Source organism: Falco rusticolus, chromosome 3 (genome assembly GCF_015220075.1).
Source record: "Falco rusticolus isolate bFalRus1 chromosome 3, bFalRus1.pri, whole genome shotgun sequence".
In the NCBI taxonomy this organism is placed as follows: domain Eukaryota; kingdom Metazoa; phylum Chordata; class Aves; order Falconiformes; family Falconidae; genus Falco; species Falco rusticolus.
Window position 1 is genome coordinate 13532868 of NC_051189.1, and position 24551 is coordinate 13557418.

At 48.8% G+C, this 24551-nt stretch overlaps 2 protein-coding genes and 1 long non-coding RNA gene across 36 annotated transcripts in view; 2 read left to right on the top strand and 1 right to left on the bottom strand.

Annotated features, from left to right (window-relative positions):
- The window catches only part of PUF60 (poly(U) binding splicing factor 60), a 32180-nt gene extending 27889 nt beyond the window's left edge, over positions 1 to 4291 (top strand). For all 8 annotated transcript variants that reach the window (XM_037381283.1, XM_037381284.1, XM_037381289.1 and 5 more), the window contains 3 exons: positions 1 to 136; positions 618 to 853; positions 2730 to 4291. In XM_037381283.1, the coding sequence (XP_037237180.1) occupies positions 1 to 136; positions 618 to 853; positions 2730 to 3029 (672 nt within the window). In that variant the 3' untranslated portion in view covers positions 3030 to 4291. The remainder of the gene's footprint in view (positions 137 to 617; positions 854 to 2729) is intronic.
- A 5806-nt stretch (positions 4292 to 10097) lies between these two features.
- LOC119144022 lies at positions 10098 to 12420 on the bottom strand. The gene is made up of 2 exons (XR_005102929.1): positions 11264 to 12420; positions 10098 to 10507 (listed from the first exon to the last, which is right to left on the bottom strand). It is a non-coding gene; the product is annotated as an uncharacterized LOC119144022 (long non-coding RNA).
- A 902-nt stretch (positions 12421 to 13322) lies between these two features.
- SCRIB (scribble planar cell polarity protein) overlaps positions 13323 to 24551 on the top strand; it is a 116560-nt gene continuing 105331 nt past the window's right edge. For 14 of the 27 annotated variants that reach the window (XM_037378796.1, XM_037378767.1, XM_037378768.1 and 11 more), the window contains exon 1: positions 13323 to 13555. In XM_037378796.1, coding sequence (XP_037234693.1) covers positions 13394 to 13555 — 162 coding nt within the window. In that variant the 5' untranslated portion in view covers positions 13323 to 13393. The remainder of the gene's footprint in view (positions 13556 to 24551) is intronic. The other 13 variants (XM_037378776.1, XM_037378782.1, XM_037378788.1 and 10 more) reach the window with 1 other exon arrangement.

Below are 24551 nucleotides of genomic sequence, written 5' to 3' on the forward strand. Positions count from 1 at the left end.
GAAGCGGTGGCAGGAGCTGCAGTTCTTGGTACTTTGGCAACCCCTGGGCTGGTCTCTCCAGCACTGACTCTGGCCCAGCCCTTAGGGGCGCTGCCACAGGCTGTAATGGCAGCACAGGCACCGGGAGTCATTACAGGTATGTTTACTTTTCGTCGCTTTTATACCAGTTACAAAGCACGGTTCTCTGTAGCTGGGGTCACACCTAAGGAGAATTTGAAGATGAAATCCTCCTCCTTGCCCTGCTTTGTCAAGAGTTGTTTTTGTTGGTTTTTTTATTTCTGCAGCGTCGCAGGAATTTATTTTAGTATGTAATAGACATGACAGGGACATGAACTTCACAGCAGAAATGCCTTGTATGCTGAGTGAAAATCAGAATAAATGTTACTCCATGCAAAATCCTGCACTCTGTCTCCCTTCTAGGCAGGTATATGATGTGTGCATTGGGCGCTTATATGCGGTATGCTAAGTTACTGCTTATGTCTCCCTGGTTGTCACTGGTGCAGAGCAAATAAAACCATCTAGATTCTGCAATCCTCTTTGTCACTGACCGATATGTACTCAAATGTTGCAGAACATCAGTTTGTTTCCTTTATGCTACAGAGTTTGTACTCTTACAGGTGTAACCCCTGCCCGACCTCCCATTCCTGTCACTATTCCACAAGTGGGAGTTGTGAATCCTATCCTGGCCAGTCCCCCAGCACTGGGCCTGATGGAGGTCAAAAAGGAGAAGGAAGAGGAGGAGGTATTCCAGGAGTCGGAGAGGCCAGAGATGCTGAGTGAACAGGAACACATGAGCATATCTGGCAGCAGTGCCCGTCATATGGTGATGCAGAAATTGCTTCGTAAACAGGAGGTGAGCGCAGTGTGACTGCCCTGAGCTGGTTCCATTGGTCAGTATGTCAGGCTACTAAGTTTAGACCTGTCTTAACGTGGTATAGCTGCACGGGTTTGTATGCGGTACAGGCTTCCTGCAGCGCATGTTGTAGGTACCCCACAGAGCTCATGCGGAACTACAAAGACTGCCTGCTTGTGTGCCGCTTGTGATGGTTCTTCATCTGTCTTTAGCATCTTCTCGGAGTTCTCGGAGAAGGTTCACACCAGTCACTAGGCCAGAAGAGGCTTGGCTAGGAGGTGTCTGATTAAACTGTGTGTTTACTTAGCATCATTAAAGCAAACAATCGTGGCCTTTTGGCTTATAATTAAAGAAGTGATACTGGCACATGGTGAGGGGCTGTCTATTCCAAACTGAATCCACCTTTTCCCCACAACTTTTTATTGCAGGGTGGAATTCTGAGGTATTTATAAAAACAAAATTTCACAGAAGTTAGTGAGAAAGAGGACAAGAATGAATGATGGAAAAAGTCAGAACACTAAACAGATTTACAGATTATTTTTTTTTGGGGGTGGTGGGGTGGAAAGGTGGGTGTCTTGAAAGGGTCTGTATCGATAATTTCATCGGGCTTCTTGTTCAGGCATGACCAGAGGTTTGTTCCTGTGCGTGATTGAATTTCCTGTCTGATACGCAGATTTCCTGAGCTTTGACACTGAATCCACAATGTTTCTTCTGTTTGCTAAATAGGGATAATGCTGACATGCATTTCATAAGGGAGGACACAGATGAGTTAGTAAGTGTTCTCCTTTACTTTGAAAAGGTACATAAATTTAAATACATCTTTGGGCTTCTGACCTAGCAGCCAGGTTTCCTCTGTCACAAGTACCTTTCCCAAAGAATCCAATTCATTGTGTGAAGAAAGTTTAGCAATGTCAGAAGAGTCTTAAACTACACCCTTCCCAAAGCTTCCTGGCATTCTCAACCTCTAAGTACCCTTTTGGTTTTGCTGTTCTTCTAGTGGGCCCTTAGAAGCAGTTACACAGACATGTGAATAAGAACTGGAACGAGAATTTTAAAATGATACTGAGCTTGAAAAAATGTGTCTGCTTAGCCGGTGATGTTTGGCAGGGCCAGAGCTGGGAGCAAGGGATGTGGCAGAGCTGGGTGTAATGCACAAAACCAGACTGCCCAGAGAGGTTGTGGAGTCCCTGTCCTTGGAAGTGTCATCTGAACATGGTCCTGGGCAACTAGGTGACCCTGCTTCAGCAGGGGAGCTCAGACCAGGTGATCTCCAGAGGTCCCTTCCAAGCTCAACCATTCTGCGATACAGAGAGGTGCTCAGTCGCAAAAGGGCAATACATAGCAGAGGTATGTCGCTGGTGCTCTTTGACTTGTATGTTGTTATTCCCTGTAATGAAAGTACCTGGTCAACCATCAGTTGTCAGAGCTGTAAAAGACCTGGTTAATCCTTCTGCTTTAGAGATGACAAAAAGTCTTAAAAAACCCAACCAACCAAAAAATCCCATGACAGTGATGCTGAAGATAACAAAGCAAAATATAACTGGATAGCAAAAGCACGAGAAGTAAAGAGGTCTGCAAGTCACTTGTGCTTCAAAGATGTGTCTAAGAAAAGCACAAGACGTGACCCACTGACCGAGGCCAGCCACAGCATAGCTGGCAGTGACCGAGGCATTGGTGCTGTGAGTGCCTGGAAAAAAAATTTACTAGTTTATGCCTGAGAACCTGAGACATGGTTGGTTTCATGGAATATGTGGTAATGATATAGCACTGGAATATCTGGTGGTGCTCGGGCATGCTGCATAGTCTGATGTGGCTTTGAAAATTTAATCTCGATGCCTCTTTGGTGTATTAATTCCCTTATCCCTTCTCTCTGCAGTCCACTGTGATGGTGCTTCGCAACATGGTGGATCCAAAGGACATTGATGATGACCTAGAGGGAGAAGTGACAGAAGAATGTGGCAAATTTGGGGCTGTAAACAGGGTCATCATCTACCAGGAGAAGCAAGGAGAAGAGGAGGATGCAGAGATCATTGTCAAGATCTTTGTGGAGTTCTCCATGGCCTCAGAGACACACAAAGCCATTCAGGCTCTGAACGGGCGCTGGTTTGCAGGAAGAAAGGTGGTAGCAGAGGTGTATGACCAGGAGAGATTTGATAACAGTGACCTGTCAGCATGAACTTTATTTGAAAGACTTTGCCCCTGCCCCCTCTGCCTGTCTGGTCTTTTTTTAAGCCATGTGTAAAGAATGCTCCAGGGTGGGCACAGATCTCTGTGATGTACTTGTAGTTTGGATAAAAGCGCAAAGAAAGCTAGTGTGCATCTGTGTGTGTGTTAAAGGGGCTGACGTCTTGTCAGCTGAGTCTGGCATGGGTCTGGCCTCATCCGCCTGGAAGAGCGGGGCCAGAGCCTGAAGAGGGGTTGCTGCTTGTGCTCCTGCGTTACACTGTGGTCACTTCAGAAACACTCGGGTCACCACCTTTTAGGGGCTGGAATAGCAGTGTTCTTCAGAGATGGGCCGTAAACGGTTGGAATGGAGGAGGGAGTTTCTTCGTAAGGTATTTCAGCAGCACCTAAGGGTGCTGCTGGATTCACAACGAGAAGGGTAGCTTGGGTGGTGCTGGGAGGGAGCCTTCCTACTGAGGAGCTGCATGTGGAGCTTGACCTTGGGAGCCCAAACGTGAGTCAGAGCCCAGAACTGAACCTGCTGCACCTTTTTAGAGTGTTCATGTCGTGTTTATTCCGATACCATAGTTTGGACCTCACGTTTTTAGTGATGGATCAGAGTTACCCTTACTGATCCTTCCTTAATGTGCCAAAACAGGAATAGCAAGTCAGGCTGCAGGCATCACAGCTGAGTTGAGAGTGCAGGTAGTGTTGATGGGTAGCTCCTAAAGTGCATTTATGAAATAAACATCTAGCCCTTGTACTGTGGACAGTGATACGGAACACATGCCTTGCCTGAAAGGAAAACAGGAGGAGGGGCAAGTTTGTTGAGAGCTCAAAGGTTTAGTAATATTTACAAATCTTAAATGCATTTATTTTAGTAATCTTTGTATCTAGCTGATGAGTAGGAACAGAATTAGCTCATGTTAATTATTTTAAGTATATAAGGGGGTACTACATTGCTTGTTATACATAACCGGTACACAGCACAGATCTGAAGAAAATCAGTTTAGACATTCAAATGAAGGAGGAATCATCTCAAAGGAACTTCAGTAGGGAATTCTGAGTTGAGCCTGCAGCTGTGGGTTGCTTCTAAACTTGGAGATGTTTTTAAAATTAAATTTTTGTATTTTGTTTCAAACACTCTACTTTTCTTCTGTTGCAGGTTAGAAATTTGTATTTGCAATTTAACTTTATTGATGACTTGATTTATGTTCACTTTTTGTACCGATATTGCGTGTTAGCTTAAACAACCTTTCTTCTTCCCTGTTTTTATATCTGTTCCAAATTAAGAAGCCTGTTGTTTTCCGCCTGTGTTTTGAGAGTCGAAGTCTTGGGATCAGCTTGCTCTTTCCCTAGTCGTCTGCCCTAGCAGCCCTTCTTTGAATTTATTAGCTTAATTTTCCTTTTCTTGAGTGTAGTTGACTAGACCTGCTTGAACAGATGTATAGTGGCATTTGTCCTTTCTTACCTGTTCTGGAAAGGCATCATCCAATGGCACTGGTGGTCCCATTGACCTCTGACTGCATCCTGGTAGCTCACAGTTACCCCCAGTTCACAATGCAGCCCAGCTGCTTTGCTGCTTTTGTTTGTGATGCAGGAGAAAATTCACTGTTTTTAATTGTTCCAGGGTTTTATTCCTACTAAAGAAAACCAAAACACCTCTCATGTGCCTCAGTCTGTCCAGCTTCCATTTTCCACTATTTGCTCCTGTTCTGGATTTAGAAGTATAAAGACCGCACTGGGAGTTTCCTTGTGGTGTTGATGGTTTAAAAAACCAAAGTGGATAAAAGTTGATGCAAGGGGAGAGCAGATTAAAGAATGACAGCTTAAGTGTTAACACATTTTTGTGTACAATCAATTCTCCTTGGCTGACAAGATGATATTTTACAAAAGTAACTTCATAAATATCTTGATAAGTCAAATGTCTGACAAAAGATCATCTGTCTTGACCTCTGTGTGGCCTTTGATAGGGTCTTCCACAACATCCTTGTAACTGAGTTGGAGAGAGGTGGGTTTAGTGGATGAACTGTTAGGTGGATAAGGAATTGGCTGAATGGCTGCATCTGAAGAGCTGCAGTCAACAGCTCCATGTCAAAATGGGGATCAGTAATCGGTGGTTTCCATCAGAGGTCTGGCCTGGGACTGATAGTATACAATAATGACAGAGTGGGATTGAGTGCACCCTCTGCAAGTTTGTGGATTGTGCCAAGCTGAGCGGCACAGTTACTAGAGGAATGGGGTGCTGTCCGGAGGGACCTTGACAGGCTTGAGGAGTAGGCCAGTGTGAACCTCATGAAGTTCAGCAAGGCCAAGTGTAAAGCCCTGCACCTGGACAAGGGCAGTCGCCACTGTTGGCACAGACTGGGGGAGGTGTGGGGTGGGGAGCAGCCCTGCAGAGGACTTGCAGGTGTACTGGTGGATGAAAAAGGCAGTGAGCCAGCAACATGCGCTCACAGCCCAGAAACCCAGCCGGCTCCTGGGCTGCACCCCGAGCAGCGTGGCCGGCAGGGCGAGGGAGGGGATTCTGCCCCTCTGCTCTGGGGAGACCCCCCGGAGCACTGCGCCCAGCTCGGGGGTCCCCAGCACAAGCCAGGCAGGGACCTGCTGGAGCGGGGCCGGGGGAGGGACACGGAGCTGGTCCGAGGGCTGGAAGCCCTCTGCTGCGGAGAAAGGCTGCGAGAGCTGGGGGGGCTCAGCCCGGAGCAGAGGAGGCTGCGGGGAGACCTGGCTGCGGCCACTCGGTGCCTACAGGGGCTGTAGGAAGGTGGGGACGGGCTTTTTAGCAGGGCCTGGGGCGACAGGACCTGGGGGGCGGCTTTGAACTGAAAGGGGGAGATGTAGGGTGGACACAAGGAAGAAATTTGTTACGCTGAGGGTGGTGAGGCACTGGCACAGGCTGCCTGGAGCAGGGATTGTTGCCCTGTCCCTGGAAATATTCAAGGCCAGGTTGGACAGGGCTGGGAGCAGCCTGGTCTGGTGGAAGGGGGTTGGATTGGGTGATCTTTAAAGATCCCTTCCAACCCAACCGATTCTGTGATTATACCGATCTAAAATCTGGCATTGTACAACACTGTAATTAAAATGCTGTAGTGTGGACTGAACATAATAAATTGATTAGGAATAGCTGGCAAACAAAATAACCTAAGGAGAAAAAAGTAGAAATTAACGAGGGTGGGCTTTTTTTTCCCTGGGATCATAGAATCAGAATAGTTTGGGTTGGAAGGGACCTTTAAAGGTCATCTAGTCCGACCCCCAAATACCTTAACAGAAATCTGATTTAGGCCAAATGTATGTGTATAATGATTTAGGATTTTGAAGCAGGTATAGAAATACACATTCAGCAGGCTAGCATGGCAGGTCAGTAGCATGTTGGGCTTGGCATGAGCGGATGGTTTTTTGTGTTTAAATTTGAAATGGTTCATTCAGCGCAGGGGATTCTGGCTTGGAAAACTTAACTCGGGGAAAGATGATAAGGTAGTGGGGATAATCGGTGGGTGCGCTGCGTGGTGTTGAATGTTGTGGTGTTCCTCTCTTGGGGCAAGTTCCAGGGGTTCACCATCCATATAGCTAACCTGGGTGACTGTGGAGGCCTGAAGCTGTTGGTGGCTGAAAGGATGACGCTGGAGGAGCACAAAGTCGCACTGGCACAGCCTCCCTTTGGAGAAACTGGCAGGTTCTTGGTCCCTGAGAACACTGGTTGTGTTGGACCCTTCCCTGAATTTATTGATGGCCTCTCACCATTCCTTCCCTGTTGCCTCTTCTGTGATGCTTCAGAGATGTCTGTGCGATCACCACCTCCCATTTAATCATGCATTCTTCCAATTGTTGTATTTTGTGTCATGCTTTCTTAGCAAACTGGAAAGCACAGATGTCTTCAGGTGCGGCATGGATCTGGTGGGAGTAAAGACAAAAGCATGGGTACCTCTGCATTAGCCTGTGAGGCTTCAATCTTTCTTGATATTCCTCTTCTTAAATGGTTGTAGTCTGAACAGTTTTCTGACAGGGTAACAAGGTGTCTTCAAGTTACTTCACCTTCAGGCTTTTTCAGGCTTTTCCTATTGACAGAAGGACACCGCTGTGCAGAGTTTTCAGCTGGTTTTATCTATGCAGGGCTTACTCAGTTGATTCTGTGACAGCATTGGTCTTCGAGGTGAGTTATTTAAAAACCGTGGGCAGCTTGCAGAAGCAACCTCAACATCTGGAGACCTTGTCACATGACTCCACAAAACCAGACTTTTTTGCAGCCATAAGTTAGGACAGAATTGTGCTCATCTCATTAAGATTCTGGCACACATCTGCAGTAATTGCATGAAAGACACAAGAAGTCTAAACCTGTCCAAATTTTTCTTCCTGTAGTTCTTTGTCTGAACGTTTAGATATGCTGATAATGATAATCATACTGGTAGCTGTGGTGTGTCACAGAGGCCCATATATGTCTTGAAGCAGAGCATGTGTAACTTACTTAGTACTAGAATTGATGGAACAGAAACAGAACCAAGCAGCTGGGATGCTTTGTTGCTTTATTTATGGCAGCATACTGTTTGGGTGCAGCTGTACAAACTATTGAATAGCTTCATCTGATGACAACTGTCAGAGGAGGCTCTGAGTTTTAATGAAAACATCCCAAAAATGTTTGGAGGAAGGATGAAACCTCTTTGCATGAGTGCTGGAGATTACGGATTCGGCCTGACCAGTAAGGAGTTAAACTTTTCTAATCCCTAATGGAAACAGCATTGGTGGAAAGTAGAGGCCAACAGGCTGCTGCTCTCTATGGGCCTTCGTTTCTTGACTCTGCATCTCTGGTTCCCTGTCAGCAGAGGGGTCAGAAACTTCAGCTCTCGTAAGACTGGGGGCCTTCCCTGTAAGCCCGAAGACACTGTTTTTAGAGGATATAACTTAAGTGGAGGTGAGAAAAACACTATGCTGCAGAAGCGTGGTACCAGCTGTGCAGGATTCGCTTTCAATTTTTTAAACTGGATCATTTCAGCGTAAACAGGGAAAGAAGAGCTTGCGTGTTTCTGCACCAATGCTCCCTCCTGAGATGTCTCTCCTACCTCTAACAGGGTTGCTTCCCTGAAAAACCAGGCTTGCAGTCTCGCCCCCAATAGATGCGGGTGCTTGAGTAAGCTCAGTCAGGTATTTTATGATTCCAGGAGACTTTCATCTGAATTCACCTTAAACTGGTTCCAGTCCATTCCTTTACCTGTCGCTCCTGTTTCTCCCCACCCTACCTGCCCCAGATTTGAAACACTTTGTCTTGAGTCCCTTGCCTTAGATTCGAATGCTTGGGCAAAAGGGATAATTAATCGCCAGCTTAAATTCTGCATATATGCACCAATTAGAGCTGCATACTGCTGGTGTTTTCTTTGGCCCTGGACCTCACATTTCAGGGCCTTAACCCATGGAATGCTGTTATTTGTCTAGTTCCTGCTGTTGACTTGTGTACGAGTTTAAATTCTGTAAATCCTGTGGGTTACTGGGTTACCGGTGTATTCCTGCAGAGTAAATGAGCAGGAAGAGACCAAATAATTTGGGATGTAGCAGTCTGAAGCAAAATAGGTAACACAAGGTTTTTCAGTATCTCATTGGAACTTGGACAGACTCTGTCCACATCGTCTCCATTCCAGGTAAACGGGCCAACTTTCAGTATGAATAAGGTAAAACCCTGATTTGTCAGCATTTTCCTGTATGTGCTGCCTCTTGTGTAGATCTCCATTTTTATGGCTATTGGTGACAGGACTGTATATTGGTAACACAGGCATGACTGCCCCATCCTTCTGAAAAGCATGCCTAACAGGAAAAGAGGGCTTAACAGTACTATAGAAGGCTTGTTAATTTTAATGCTTCTAAGACAGTAGCCCTTTATCTCTAGCTAAACACAAGGGTAGCTGAAATAACCTGAATTTACAGCCAAGGGTGTTTTGTTTTGTTTTGCGCCCATGAGCTAATTACCAGACTCTTCACTGGCAGGTTTGTGGAGTGTTAATATTAAAGCAGTCTGTCAGTCTTTCCTGATGATCATGCCTGGATCTCTCACAGAGAGATCCCAAAGCAGAGCTTCAGCTTTATCCCTTCTGTTCCTGTTGATGTCAGACCTCTCAGTGATGATACTTCTCTCCTGCAAAGACCTGGTGCAGCTGCTGCTGGCAAAGGTCAGTCTCTCTCACACATGCATTTTGCACTGGGGTTTTTTGTACCTTAATTTTCTCTTGGATCTAACCTCTAATTCCTGGGGACTGGTGCAGAAGAGCTTGAGCCTTGATGCTATGGATCTTCCTTTTGCCTTTGGCCCAGCTTCTTCCACCCTGGCAGTCTTTTCCCTGGTGTAAATAAAACTGCCTTGCCAATTGGTTATTTATTTTCCATAAATGGAACCGGATCACCTGAGGTTTTCATGTGTTCATTCAATGCCCAGTCCTTGCTGCCTACAGAATAAACCAAGTGGACCTGGGCTAAGTGACAGCTCTACTGTTTCAGACAAAGGGCGCATCCTGCCCAAGGCGGTGGCCCATGCAGGGAACAGGGGCAAACGCGGAATGACTGTGCTTCAGATGCCAACAACTCACAGGTGAGGGCCTTCCTAAACAGAAGGATGTCACCTCACACACCACTAGCTAAATCCTCATTCTGAGGCACCATGCAGCACTGGACTCTGTGAACTTCTCATCCCAGAATCCATGCAAGTTCCACTGAAGTAGTCAAGAGTGTTGTCAGAGCCCTTTGTATGCAGCTCTGCTCCTTCTGCTGTCTTTGATCCTCCCCCAGCTGGCTAGGAAGCTGAAGTACTTGGGGCTTCTAGAAAAGAGTTTTTTTCCCTCCGGGCCTGTTTCAGTGAACTTCCCACTGAAGCTGCTCTAGGTGCCTTCACGGGTGACAGATCTAGCCAATGTTCTAGGGAGGTTCTGAGTCTGAAGGAAGAGAGTACTGGCAAAATCAGCTGGCCCAGGGCAGTGGTCTGCAACAGAAAGAGCTGTCTGGCTATTTTGCAGGACACACTCTAGGTCCAAGCTTCCCAATGAACCTTTTGGGTTTTTTTATTTAATGATATATTTAATGATAATGAATAATAATAATAAAATTATTAAAAATAAATTTAATTTAATGAAACTGCATGGCAAATAGGGTGCAGTTTTCCAGTGAAAACGTGAGTGGCTTGAATTTCCACGCACTGCAGGGCAGAGGAATGCTGTTCTTATATGCAATGTCTGCTGTGCAGCAGGTAAGCATTCAAGTATAGTAAATCTGGTCACAGAAAACTGGTTGTTTCAGAAACAGTCCTGCAAATTAAGGCGGCACCACACAGGGCTGGGAACAAGGCAGCGATGGGACTCTTCCAGTAATCTCTGATAAAACTTTATCTTCAGTTTGGTTTGCAAGTCAGTGTGTGTGTGTGAGCACTGATTCAGCATCAGATCCTTCCTGTGTTGGGATGATAAAACCCTGACAGCAGTTCAGCGTGTGGGAGGCAGAGCTGGTTTAGTGCTGCACCTGTAACAGATGGACAGAGCAAGAGAAGCTTAAACAGAAAATCCAGTTTCCTTCTTGAACAAGTAGGGAAGATGATTTTCAGAGAAAAGCACATCAAATCCCTGATTTCTTGAAAATGGAGCTGTATCTCCATCTCTCAATGGTTTGCAAGATGAGCAATGTTAGGTGCCTTCAGAGCTTCCAAAACTGCGAGCTTACAACAGGTATCCTGTTGAGGTAGCTGCTGTTGAATAGCTTCCATTGCTCAAAGGCTTTACAGATTTTTTTTTTTCTAACTTGAAGATCTGAACTCTTCAGTAAAACCATTTTCTTCCCACTTACAGAGCCCTTGAGAATAGTCTCAAGGTGAAGTTATCACTGGGAAGATGTGCAGAGTACATGAGAACAAATGCTGAGCTTTACTGACAGATTTTTCCCAACTTGCTGGAGACCTACTAGCATTAGCAATCGGTTTCATACCTGCTCTTGTATAAACATCTTCATTTAGTTTTGATGGGTCTTTTTTTGTTTTCTTTTTACCCTTATTTGTGTACTTTCGCAGAATATGATTCCTTGCAATTATTAGTGTTTTAGTAGCCTAAATGAATCAAATTTATAAAATCTCCTTCCTTAAGAGTTTTTCAGTTACTCAGTCACGATGGTTCTGGTAGCTAGTCTCATTGTAGGCAATATAAGCAAATTTTTTTCCTGAACTGTAAGTGACCTGAAAAGAGGCATTTCAGATGTCTACAGGTACCTATGTGATCAGTTGCTTACCTGTCTGCTATATTCATTGGATCCATCCAAACGCCCCTTGTAGTTTCAGCTCCCTCACAGACACCCTTTCTGTGTTGTTTTCTGTGCTGGGTGAATTGTTTCTGTTTCTCCTACATCAAGCCTAACCTGCGAGCCCTATGCGTAACTGAAATTCTCATTCTTTGTCTCTGATGTAACCTTGCAGTTGTTCTGAAATGTAGGGAGACCTACTAATGAAACTGTCTTCCAAGTATCGCAGTTTGTGCTTTGTTGTGCTGCACCTCCATTTTCTAGGAAACATAGCTGGGATGTTCCTACATTTTGGTACAAACGCTTAGAGCTGGTCTTAAAATTTAAATCTCATCTTTCTACTCCCTGATGGCTGATTCACCATCTGTTTTACAGGTCCTGTATTCACCCCCAGTTTTTTCCTAGCTTTGTGGTTTCTGCTGGGGTACTACACCAACTGATGCATTTACACTAGCTAGTACTTTTGCTTTCTCTGTTATAGAATATGCTGCAATGGAGGCAAATAAAAGACTAATAAACCCAAATGTTTTTTAAAAATCCTTCCTTCAGAATTTCACAGCCATTGCCCATTACTAGTGGTGAAGCTGAAAGGCCGTGCAGTTGCCCAGATAACTCTCACCTCCTCCTGCTTTTCATGAGTGCCAGTGCCTCACACTTTAATGTCACTCAGCTATTAGTCAGTTTTCATTTCTATTTGTTGCAGAAATATTTCTGACTCTTGCAGTATGAGGAAAGCAGAGTGTATAGAAGGAGCCTGCGTGCTGCCTTGGGTTGGCTGGTGTCTAAGGCTGTTCCCGGGGTGATGGGCAGAGCGGCACCCAAGGGTGCATGTGAGGAGATGCCACATTCAAACACTGAGGAATGAACAATTTCTCTCTCCAAGTTTTACTGCGAGTTAAACATCCACCTTGAGAACTGGTGTGGAGGCCTCTGTGCAAGGCAAAAACAGCTGGGAGAAAGGCTCTTGTTTGGAGAGGAGATGGCTGGGTGACACAGCTGGGCTGGAGGTGGGAAATTAAGAGGTGATAAATGAGCAGTAATAACTGGGCAAAAAACAAGGCAGTGATTAAGAGACCAGGAAATTGCGCAAGCAATAGAGGATGAGAGCAAGGAGGACTGTGTTGCCCTGTGGATGACTTGAGGCAGCAACTTACTTTGGACCTTGCGCTTTGTTGTGAAGCAGCATCCTGGGCGATGTGTCCCAGAACCAAAGCACCTGTGCTTTTTAAACCCGGTCTGTCATGATCGTGCCTTGCCATGTGTGTGGGGAAGATGTACATCACGGTTATCTGTTTCTCCTTTTGCAGCACTTGTTCTACAAACCCCTGTTGTGTCCCCCTTGGCTCACAGTCACGTCTGCAGTCACCATTTGAGCTCCCTTCATCAAGAACCTACGTCACGCTTCTGATTCCCTTCGTGTACTTTCTTTAGTCTAACCACTCTTCTTAAAAGAGGAATGTTGGTGCCTCACAGAACTTTACACAGCGGCACTAGCTTTTTTCGAAGTATTTTCTTAACGATGCCTCACCCCACAGGCTGGATATCCGGTTAAGAGCGCGTTGCACTTGGAAATTATTCAGGAACCCACCGCAGCTCTTGCTGTGTCACAGAGTCGGGGTTATTTTTCCCTCTGGACGTTCCTTCCCCTGGGCGAAGAGCTCCCGGCGGGCGCCGGGCTGGTTTCGGCCGCAGGCGCGGCACCGGCGGCAGGAGGGGGCCAGCAGCAGCGCTGCCCTCGGAGCCGCCTGCGCCGTGTGCCCGGGCCCGGCAGCCGCCACCGCGCCCCGGGCTGGGGCTGACCGCGGCCTGCGGGGCCTGTCGGGCCGGCGGCTGCTCCCGGCGCCTCAGCAGCGGGCGGGGCAGGGCGGGAGGGAGCTCCGTTTCCCAGCGACGCTCGCGGGGCGGGGGGGGAGGGCACGGCCCCAGGAGCCGACCGGGAGCGGCGGGGCCCGAGCGCGGCTGCCAGGCCTGAGGGGCGGCGCACGGCCCAGAGCGCCCGCCTCTCCTCCTCCCCCCCCCACGCCGCGCACATCCGGGCCCTCCCTCGGGCAGGCCCCTTCCCGGCGCGGCGGCTCCCGCCCCTGCGCTCCCCGCAGCCGCTGGCGGCCGAGGCCCGGCGCGATGCTGCGGTGCATGCCGCCGCTCTGGCGCTGCAACCGGCACGTGGAGGCGCTGGACCGGCGGCACTGCTCGCTGCAGGCCGTGCCCGAGGAGATCTACCGCTACAGCCGCTCGCTGGAGGAGCTGCTGCTGGACGCCAACCAGCTGCGGGAGCTGCCCAAGGTGAGGCCGCGGCCCGTTGTGGGCCTCCCGCGCCCCGCCGCCGGGGCCCGGCCCGGCTGGAGGCCTCGGCCCGCCGCCACCCGGGGAGAGCGACCGCCGCCCGGCCCTGCGCTCCCGGCCCGGCCTGACGGAGCTGGAGGCCGGCGGAGCCCGGTCCGGCCTGGCGGGGAGGCCGCCCCTTTCCGCCGCCCGGCCGGGGCCGCCCGAGGCCGCCCGCGCCTGCTCCCCGCAGCCGCCTCCCGCTGGCCCGTGCGCGGAGCGGGCGGGCGCTGCCCCGGCCTACCCGGCCCCGCTCCCGGCGGCGGCCTCCCCGCGGCGCCTCCTTCCCCCGCGTCCTCGGCGGGGGAGCGCGGCTGCGGGCTGTCCCAGTCCCGGCCGGCTGCCCCGCGCTTCCCGCCGCGGGAGCGGGGGTCCTGGGTGGGCTGGGGGCACCGGCGGCCCTCGGCTGGCCCGCTGCGGCTGGCCGCGGGAAGGGAGCCCCTGGTTTGGGCAGCGGGGTGCGGGGCGCTGCGGGGGCGGGTCCCCTGCCCGCCGAAGGAAAACGCTTTACCCGACTCGGCGGCGCTACGAGCCAGGCGTGCTGCTAAGCGAAGCACAACGTCAGTTCAAATGCTCTGGTTTAAGCCCGAAAGCACAGAAGGTATCAAGCAAGTTTATTAAAGAGGTGCTTTATGCTTGTTACCTGGGGCTTCCGCCTGTGCTTGCAACTTCTGCCACGATCCTGCTGAGCCACAGAGCCCTCTGCACAGGCAACGTGCAGAGATACATAAATCCGTAGAGGTACTAAATCTTTAGTGTGCTGCCACGCACCGTGCTGCAGACGCGGTTTCTCCGTAGATGCAGAGGACTGGAGATCTCTGCAGACAGCTGCCGGCTCGACCCAGACATTTGTGGCTCCCAAAGGGTTTGTTTTCACAAGGCAGGAGGCTCGGGAATGGCCGAGCTCTTGTGTTTGGGCCCTGAAGTACTTTTTAGCAGGAACCGAAAGGACGTGATGTGCCTCTTGTACTGTGTAATCTGGAGTACAGGGTCCTGCAAAAAAGAACTGGAATGTGAACCTGCATCTCAGGAGGGAGAAGGCCTTAAGGCTTTACTGGTCTGTAGGATATTCTGGAGGAAATTTTACCACATATCCCCTGTAGAAATTGTACCATTTTAAAAACGATAATTAATTATTACTTGTGCCATAGAGAGAGAATTTGACCATAGCTTGTTTGGATAGATGCTTGTCAGTGAATATAGACTACGTCACCTTTTTACTGAAAAAATTGAGAAACAGGTCAGTATTTCTTCTTTTAAAGTTTCTTGTTGAATTACTGACATGTTAGGAAATTTGCCGTGAAATCTGGAGGAAAAAAACCCACCCAACATGCAAACCAAAAACTCGTTCTTGATTCAGGCCAAAATAATTTGGCTTGCTTTGTTAAACTGTACAATTTATGCATTCCTACCTAAACAGATTCACTTGTATAGAAATGGCATATTTTTTCTTGCTCTCTGGTATTTTTGTGTTCTCGCTGCCTTTCCTGCTTGTCTTCCTTTGCACTACTGTGAGGCGGACTGCTTCTGGGATTCAGTTGTTGAGGGCGTGTTGCTGAGGTATGGAGACACTAGTATGATACTTTATCAGCTCTCTTCTATCATGTAGCTTGGGATCTTGTTATACTTTAGGTGGGGATATTTCCCAAGCTACTGGAAAACATGTGTTACAGGCTGGTTAGGGCTTATGAATGAGTGTCTTTTCTGCAGAGGAGGCTAATTGCGACATACCTGCAGTGAACTTGCCGATTCTCGTGCTGCTCAACTCCTTCGTATCCCGCTGAGTAGTCATAGTCCTACCTTGTCTTTACATTGAACCCATTTGGACTGACATACTTCTGGGTTTTGTTTAGCTTTTGAAGAGCACCTTCCAGATTATAAATGCAGATTTTATACTGACATTTTATTTAGTCTGTGATCAGATAGATGTAGTCCTGCCTGTGAAGGCAGGTACTGTGTACCTGTCTGAAGTACTGTCTCCTTCCTGTGGTCACCCAAACAGCTTGTATTTGTGAGGGCTGTTGTTTAACTCCGGCTATTAACATCTGTTCGGCTTGGAAGCATTGGAGCTCTTGCCACGAACTATCCTGGGATCTGGGGTTCCTCTCTGGTGTTTGAATTCCCCCAAATTTTTAGACTGTTCTGCAGAGAATTATTAGAAAAACAATAGAGCACAGACAGATAAGATTATGGTCCTCTATTCTTAAAAGAGATGTAGTAAAGTCAGGAGAGGTATGGAGAACAGGGAGCAGAAAATGGTGTGGTCAGACCCAATATGCAACAGCTTTTTCACAAAGGAAATAATTGTTTACAAGAGCTCTTCAGTCTGTCTGAAAAAGATAGTGCCATTCTTCCATCAGATGACAGAGCTCTGGAGTATCACAGATGACCTGGAGGGAATGAACAGAGGGCAACTGCCCACTGTTTCTCCTTGCATGAGGACTGGAGGCATTAACTGCAACCAAAAAAGGCTCAGTTCAGAATAAATGAAATAATTTTTCATGCAAAATGTAGTTAAGCTGAAGCATGGAAGTACTTACCGTATGACTTAATGGATGCTCAAAGTTTAGCGAGCTCAGGAAAGAAGTGGACCAAGAGAAAACGACCGAAGATGAATATATGCAAAGACACCACCTTGCTTGTGCCGCGTATCCCAGGAGGGTCTTAGAGGAAGTACCGTTTTGGACTTGCTGTACTCACTCTCGTCTGTACCAAGTGCAGCTGCTATGGGCTTTCTCCAGTTGTGACGGGTATCAGCCCATGCCTAGCAAAACCTGAATGCACCCTCCCTCGCAAGCAAGATGAGCATCCATATACGTGCAGCTGCAGAACAACAGAGGAAACAAGCAGAGCCCCTCTGAGTGCTAACTGCTCCTGAGAAAAGCCAAGGAGCTGGTGGCTGCTGCCTAGAGATGCTGCGCCCTGGGAGATGCGTCAGGAAGAGCGGGCAGAAGTAAGCCCCCCAGTCTTTCCCCTTTCCAGCCCCCCCCCCCCCCCAGCCCAAGTTTCCTCCAGCTGGTGCCACGGGTGGTCTGGAGGCAGCTGATAAGGAGGTCTGCAGTTTGGTGGAACAAGGACGAAAGGTTAGATCCACCTGAGGTTTAACCCTATCTGTGTCCTAATGGTTTGTGCTAATAGAACTTGCTGGAGCAGCGAAGGCTTTTTAGTCCCAAGTACATAATTCATGTGCAGGAAGAGCATTATTTAAGGATATTGCTGTTGAGGGCCTTGTGGGTAGGGGCAGATACCTAACGTAGGAGTAAGAATCTGCATGTTACACAAGGTGGATATGGGATGAAGATAATTTGCCCTTCCACCAGGGGAAGACGGAACAGCAGTACTCTTTATTTTGGGCATGTATTTTCTCTGAGGGAGGGCAATGGGAGAGGTCTTAGGTTGGGGTAGGGAGCATGCTTTCCAGCTGAGTAGCACTTCACAGAAAGGTGCTTTTTGTTTGAGAGAGAGAGACTGGGAGGAGGATTTGTGTGTACCATGAAGGCAGATTGGGTGGGGAGAGGGGGCAGTGTGCCTGTCTTATAGCATAGGACTGTGTGTGCCTATTTGCGAGAAGAGTTTAAAGGGCTACTGAGGGGGGTGTGTAGAGTCGGGAGAGGAGAGCAGCAAATGGACATCAGTTAGAAAAATGTGAACTAGAGAGTATATATGGTCTTTGGTAGCAAGTTTGTTTTTAAGGGCTCAGGCAGGATTTTTGGAGTAGGCTTCCACATGCAGGTGATTCTTGAAGCAAAAGAATGGCGGGGTAGCTGCCTTTTGGAAAAGTCATGGTGTTTTACAGTTAGCAAACAACTTTCTTGAAAATGTTTGAATTTACCTGACCCCTCTCCTGTGGGTTTTCTTACCTAGCACCCACTACCAGGCCACCTCTGATGTGCTTTTGTCTTTTATTTACTTGCTCCAGAGTCCAAAACCACCAGCAATCTCTTGCTCTTTCTGTGGCACCATTTTCTTCTGTACCAGAACTTCCCATGTCCCCTTCCTGCTGCTGCTTTGCTCTTGATCTGATTAGATGATCTGCCTGCCTCCTGGCATTTCTGAATGACACCGCTGCGCTTTCCTGAACTCTCTCTTCCAAGCTGTAGAAGTGAATCCTGCTTTCTCTCCGTCCTGCAGTGCTGAATATTCTTCTGTCTTGCTTCTTTTTTATTTGCCCCATGTGGAATCTTGCCGGTTTCAGGTCTGAGTTTTTCATTATGGTGGCTATACTCTGGTTGTTCGAAGAGATAGATTAAATCTGTGTTAGGAGCATCTGCTGCCTTGTTGCAGGGATTTGCTGCCAGGGTGATACAGCATGATTTAATGGAAAATGATAAATTCCATTTGATAAGTTCACTGTGCTTTTCATGAGGGTGTCTGAATTCCAGAGGAGGAAATACCTTGCTGTATGCTGACTTCTGCTTTACCTGGCTTGCATAAAGTGATTTCTGCAGGGCTGTGAGTGTGTGGCACGCTACAACAGCAGGATAAATAGCAGGCCCATCAGCTAGGGTATAGGTTTTAGGGATACAGCCTGCTAAATCATTACATTAGAGCTACAAAAGCTACCTGACTCACTTAGTCCACTCTCCATGAAGCACTGCAGAGGTGCAGGTCTCACCAGAAAGGAATGAACGCAGTCTGGAATTCAGAGGAGGAATTTGGAGGTGGCAGAGAGAGCCAGTCACAGCCCAGGAGCTGAGCGTGATCGTCGGGCATCCAGAGGCTCTTGATGTGCTTTCAGAGGAGTGCTCAGGTTCAGAGTATGGGAAGGCAAAAGGGAGAGGTCGAAAGAAACCTGGGTGGAGTAGAGCTCGAAGGACCTGCTGTAGGAGGAAGAGAGGGTGGAGCGGAGTAGGGACTGAAAATTACGAAGAAGTCAATGTGGAGGAGGGAGGAGACCTCTCTTCTGTGTCAGCAGCAGCATGCAGAGGGACAGGCTGCTGGAGACCTGCTGGATGGATACCTGGGCAGGGAAGTGTGAGGTTGGGGCAGGCTGAGGGATCATGCAGAGCCGGGGAAAAGGAGGAAATTGAAGAGCTAGCTTTTGATGCCAAGTTTTTGAATAGTGGTGGTGCTGAAGAGGCAAACCCTAGGGCTGCCCAGTGGAAGGCTTGCAGTTGCTCTGCTTTGCTTTTTCCTTGCTAAAATGCCCATGACAAATCTGGCCCAGTGCAGTAAACTTTTTTTTTTTTTCCTACTGCCCGATGAGCTGTTATTAGCTTGCATTGAAAATTATGAGGGACGGACACCTGGCTAGAGCACCAGGGAGAGGAGGTATTTTGGGTCCGGTGCAGATTCCTTCCTGTTCTGGCTTGTTGCTATTTGCATCTTGGCAAGGCAATTTCTAGGCTGGTAGAAACAGTCCGGGTTTCAGCGGTTCCTCCTGTTTAGCTGCTGTTGGCCTGGGGCAAGAGCATCGGTGTCCTTTGTCCAGAGCCTGGGATCCTGCTGCACTGAGCAGGGTGAAACCTGAGCGTGGTGTTTGTCACTTTCCCAAGGCAAGGTGGGGCCTTGCAAAGCTAATTAAGAGCAGCTTTTAATTTCCTGGCATCTGAGGCCTGCAAGGAGGATCTTGGGTTTTATTTACTTCCACGGAGGAGTAAAGCTGCTCCTTTTAATCTCTGCATGCTAATAGCCCTTCCCTGAGAAAGTCAGGGAACCACGAATGCTGGTGACTGGGCTCCTCCGTGGTTCACAGTGCTGTAAGCAGCGTGAGCCAGCTTTGGTGCCCATTAAGGCTTGAGTGTGCGGTGGGCACCTTCTCTTGTTCTGCACCTGAATTTTTTGCATCACAGGCTTTGTCAAAACTGCAAGCTGCATTTGTTTAACAAAACCAGTCAAGAAACTGGTTTCACTTGATTGCTGTGAGACCTGTGCACAGAGTTGGCATGCCTCTCTATTCCTTCCAGGAGTTCAGGAGCCCTATGAGTTAATGTGTACAAATGGATGTGGCTTTGTTTCTCCAAAAGCCAGGTATTCTGGATCTGCTTGCTGCCCAGAAGTTGAAATAAGTGAAGGCCATTTCACCTTTATTCTTTTCTCTCAGTGCAGTAACTGTCTGTCTTATAAGTCCTGGGAGGTGACTAGGGGGATTTAGGATTTGTGCTGGACCAGTAATAGCCGAGGCTCAGTTGTGGAAAAAAGAGCTAATAAAACTCTTGGACATATGCTTCTTGGACATACAAACAAGGGAACAGAAAAGAGCACGGAAATTATTTTATGCTTTAAGGTCTACAAATAAGAATTGACTATTAATATTCACTTCTCTCTGAGCTCCAAGGTGTGTAGTCAGATTTGTTGCTGGAGAGCGTGGGTGTGCTGCCTTACGTGGATCTCAAAAGGAGCTCAGGTCTTAGAGAAAGCTTGAGTTACGTGTAAAAGTGAGGTAAAAAGGTGTACTGAGTGGCAGAGAGATTCAGTGAAGCAAAGAGTTCGCGATCATTTAGGTGACTACAGCCTAAATGGTGCTGCCTCTCACCAAATCTTCCATTGCTCTGGTTTTGTATGATGTAGGGAGGTCACCAATGAAAGCACCTACTCAGCCTTTCCCCTGGGTTCAGCTGACCCAGTAATTGTAAACCTCTAGATGTGTCTCTGTCGTGTGGTTCGTGACATCTTCCATGTCTTTGGGTGCATCGGCTGCTGAGTTTGCTGCTTGGAACGAGTTTGCACCTTACGGTATTCTGCCTGTTCCCTGGTGACAATCACTGACATATGTTCACCTTGCCTTGCTTGTGTTCAGGATGCTGCCTCTAAAGTGTAAATGCAGTATCACAGTGGCCCTACAGAGCATTTGCTCATTACCCTATCTCCTTGCATCTCTAAGATCTCTCCTTAGTTCTTTTGGCTATTGTCTGAATATCTTCCAGGAATGTTTTAGGTGGTGTTTCATTGATGGTTAGAGGTGAAGACAGGACTAGGTTAACTTCTTTGGGTCTCCTCTGACCTGTTACATACGATCCCCCTTGAATATTCCTGAATTTCATAACCTTGTTTCACCATCTCCCTGACAGAAACTGGAATGATGCAGGGAACAGTGGTGAAAGAGCGTGGTGGATGGTAAGACACGCTGTGTGCTGAAGCAGAGGGATGTGACCGCCTGCAGAGTTCTTGCGCGCACTGCAAGGTTCTCTTCGGTTTCTGACTCCTCCTTTTTTCCATTTCTAGTTCAGGGTATTTAATGGTGTGTGTCTGAGCTGTTCCCCTGAGAGCTGCTTTGGCACTTTCCTATTCTTTGTACTCTTCCTGTTCAGAGGAGTTGTTTGTGGCTTTTGTGCCTGAGAATCTCCTGCTGTCTCCTTCCACATGGGGACACTTAACTCTTCTTTAAGGCTTTTCCAGTGCCCAGAATGTGCTTCCACGAACCCTGAGTGTACAGTCTGCTGTAGTCCGAATGCCCTGCTCTGTACCAGTTAATCAACTTGATCTTGTCTGCCTTGTCTCAATTTCCCAGTTTCAGGGTTAGAGCTTATTTGTTGGGTCGGTTTGTTTGTTTGTTTATGGTGCCTCTCAGTGCTGGAGATGCATCTGTGTATAAACTTACAGGGTGATAATGATTTCTGCCTCAAGAAAATACAATCCTATTTGAAACAATCAGAGCAGGTTACTGTATAGCTCTTGGGGCATTTTTCCCCGTTGGTAATATTTGTGGCATTACAGATAAGTAAATTGCTTTTTTGTAATTGCTAGTTCACCCTTCTTTGGTCAGAAGATGGTTTAGAAAAAAACTAGATTGGTCGGTTGGATCCCTTTGTTATCCTGCAGAAGGCCATTCTCGAGGTGGTGGTATGCCGGGGAGGGGGCTGGGTGAAAAGCCAGAAATGTAGAGTAGGTAAGAAAGGGGGGGAGAGGTCTTCGGATAGTGTTTGGTGTAGATTAGGTTTTGCTTCTTGACCCGCAGCCAGAACGCTGTCCCATGGAATGATCCCAGCAAGTCTGTCCAGATTAATGCTTTTGCAGTATTTCAGTGGAAAATGCCACTGGATGCTCCGTGTCTGCGGCAGGGAATGCTGATGGGTCGGTGGCACTTGTCCTCTGGATTCCTCCCAGGCCACTGTATAGGACCGAGGTGGGGGTCGCTTGTGCTCTGGTTTCAGCAGGGGGGACCTGCTGTTTATGCACTTGTAGGCTTTTGTGTTTAAGATGCAGTCTGAGACCACAAATTGCTTCTGTCAGTAGCGCACACACCCCCCCCCCCCAGCTCTTCCCAATAGCGAGGTGTTAATTGTGGTGTCGTGATCTAATTCTGGCTTGGGGATTTCCTTTCTGTGGCGCTGGATTAGTTAGTTATTTAATTTGGACCAGAGATTCTGCTCTGCTCCTGTGTGCTGTCCTCGAGCAGCGTGCTGTCTTCGGGGAGAACAGTTGCCGTCCGGCCCCAGAGGGGACTGCATTCCTCAGTCCCGGCTTAAATGCCTGGGAAGAGGCAGCTGGAGAGCCTTTGGCTTGCAGACAACTTGCTTTGTCTTAGTTGGAATGTATTCCTGACGCTTAAGTACTTTTATATATTTGAAATACATTCCTCAGGGCCTGATACGTGGGGTTAAATAGTCGGAAATCCGGCCAGTCTGCCTCGGGGACGGCTGTGTCCCTGCAGCCGGGGAGCAGCCTGTGTGTGTGCCAGGGCTCCCCAGCTCTGAGCGCCGCTGGGGGGGGGGGGGGGCGTGCGGAGCCCCCCCTGTTCAGCACCCTCGGCATGCCTGCCCTGCCCTGCCCTGCCCAGGCCCCTCCCTGCATCTCCTCCTTGTCGTGGGCCTGCCGGGGGTGGCCAGGCGAGGAGCGTCCCCTCCTCCTGTGCTGTGTGTGGGCCGCTGGGGAGGAGAGCCCCCCTTTGCCCTGCCTGCTGGAGCACCGGGAAGGTGGCCTGCCACGGCGGGCTGTGCAAAGCGGAGCTCTGCCGAAGGCTGCTGAGCCTGGTGTTCGGCTGCTGCAGCGTGTCAGCTGTTCCTCTTTGGGACTTTGCTGGGCTGCTGCCTTTCAGGTGTTTGTGATTATGTGCTTGTGGCCAGAAGAGGCTGAATCGCAGAATGGTGGGGGTTGGAAGGGGCCTCTGGAGACTGTCTAGTCCAACCCCCCCTGCTAAAGCGGGTCCTCCTAGAGCAGGTTGCAGGGTCACATCCAGGCACATTTTGCACGTCCCCAGAGGAGACCCCACAGCCTCTCTGGGTGGCCTGTCCCTGTGCTCCATCACCCTCAAGGTAAAGAAGTCTTTCCTCATGTTCAGATGGAACCTCCCGTGTTGTGGTTTGTGCCCGTTGCCCCTTGTCCTGTTGCTGGCACAGCTGAAAAGAGCCTGGCCCCATCCTCCTGATGCTCACCCTTAAGCCAGTTTAGTATCTGTGGCCAATGCTGTGAGGAGCGAAGAATCAAATGCTGCTAAGGTTGGAGTCGGTTATTTGGGAAGACCGCTTTTTTAGGATGGCAAGTGGTCTGTATCCACTGCCTGTGCTCTCATCCCATGCCTGCCTGGGTGGCTCAGGCTGAGCCTCTGAGTAACTGGTGTGAGGCGCCCTGAGGAACGCCCGGGTGCAAGGGTCTACCTGGATAGTCGTAGTGGCGCTCTCCCCGTGGCACCAGGGCTGCCTGGCAGGGGCTGAGGTGCCGCCTCTCTGCTGGAGCTCCAAACTGATGTTCTCATCTCTCGGCAGTGGTGATTGCCTTTTTGACCTCTGCTACCATTAACTGTTATCCTCACTAGATTTCAGGTGGAGTGATCTTCCTTCTTGAATCTAGCTTTTCTGGGAATATACGTTGCTTGCATCATTTCGCTTAATACAGGGAAAGGTGTGTCTTGCGTTCATGGCTCTGGTGATGCAACCTAGTGTTAACTGGATGCCCCTGGCTCTGCTCTGCTAAGGGAGCTGTACAGCCTGTGGGACTGGCATCCTGCCCAAGCTGGCCACCTGTGGGATAGAAGTCTTTCTGGTTATGTGGCCTCACCTGTAAGACAGTGGCTTGGAAGGACTGAGTTTAACCTTAGAGCTGTTCAACTCCCACATGTTTTGCTTTGCAGTTTTTGCTTCCAGCTCTGCTTGAATCTTGCACAGCTGGCTTTCCCCAAAGGCAATACCACTGGCACAGTTGTCAAAGATCAGCTCTTTCTTTCATCACAGATGTAAAAGCAGGGGACCCCAGTTCTGTTCACACTTCTCCTACCTGTAGGTCTCCGAGACTGGAAAGGCAGACACGTGTGCTCCTGCGTGCCGGCACCTTGGCTGTGGAGCATGCAGCAAAGTCTCTGCTTCCTCCATGGGCAATTCTTAAGATGTCAAGCCTGTGTTTAACCAGGAAGATGTGAATGAAACACAGGGCTCAGATATGTGATCTGGTTTTGCTGTGAGTGTTTTGAGGAGCTGCCCAAGCCGCCGCATTTCACTGCTGGCGGACACCACCTGCCCACAGTGACAGTCCTGTGCATTTGCTCTGGTTGGGGACAAACATAGGAGCTCTGCTGTGTGCTGCTGTGAGCCCAGCCCCTGGTGGCGTGGGAAACCAGCCCCTCTTCTTGTTTGTGAATCACCAGGAGAGGTGTAATTATTTTCCTGCTACACATTGTGATCCTGCCTTTAATTAAGCTTGTGCTGTCCTGCTGAAGGTGGTGGGACTGTACCAGCAGGGTTTGAGAGTTGAGCTTGAAATTCTCTTAAGAGTAATGAGATGTAAGGAGGACCTGTCCTTATCACTGGCACTTGAGGGTTGGAAAGGTTAGCAAAAACCCTGCCTTGGATCCCCTTAGCCTGTGTTGGAGGAGAAGTAAAACAGCAAGCACTGCTGGTGTACTCAGTCCCTGCAGCAAAATCACCTGGGCCAAACACCTCTGTCTCCAGGCCTTTGTCTCTGAGGAAGCCTGGGTTGTCACAGGTTGTTTTTGAGGAAAAGGAGGCATCTGAGACCCACTGTTTGGGTAGCAGAGCTTGGGAACACCTGGATAGTTTTGGCTGCAGAAGCAAAAGGTTTTGTA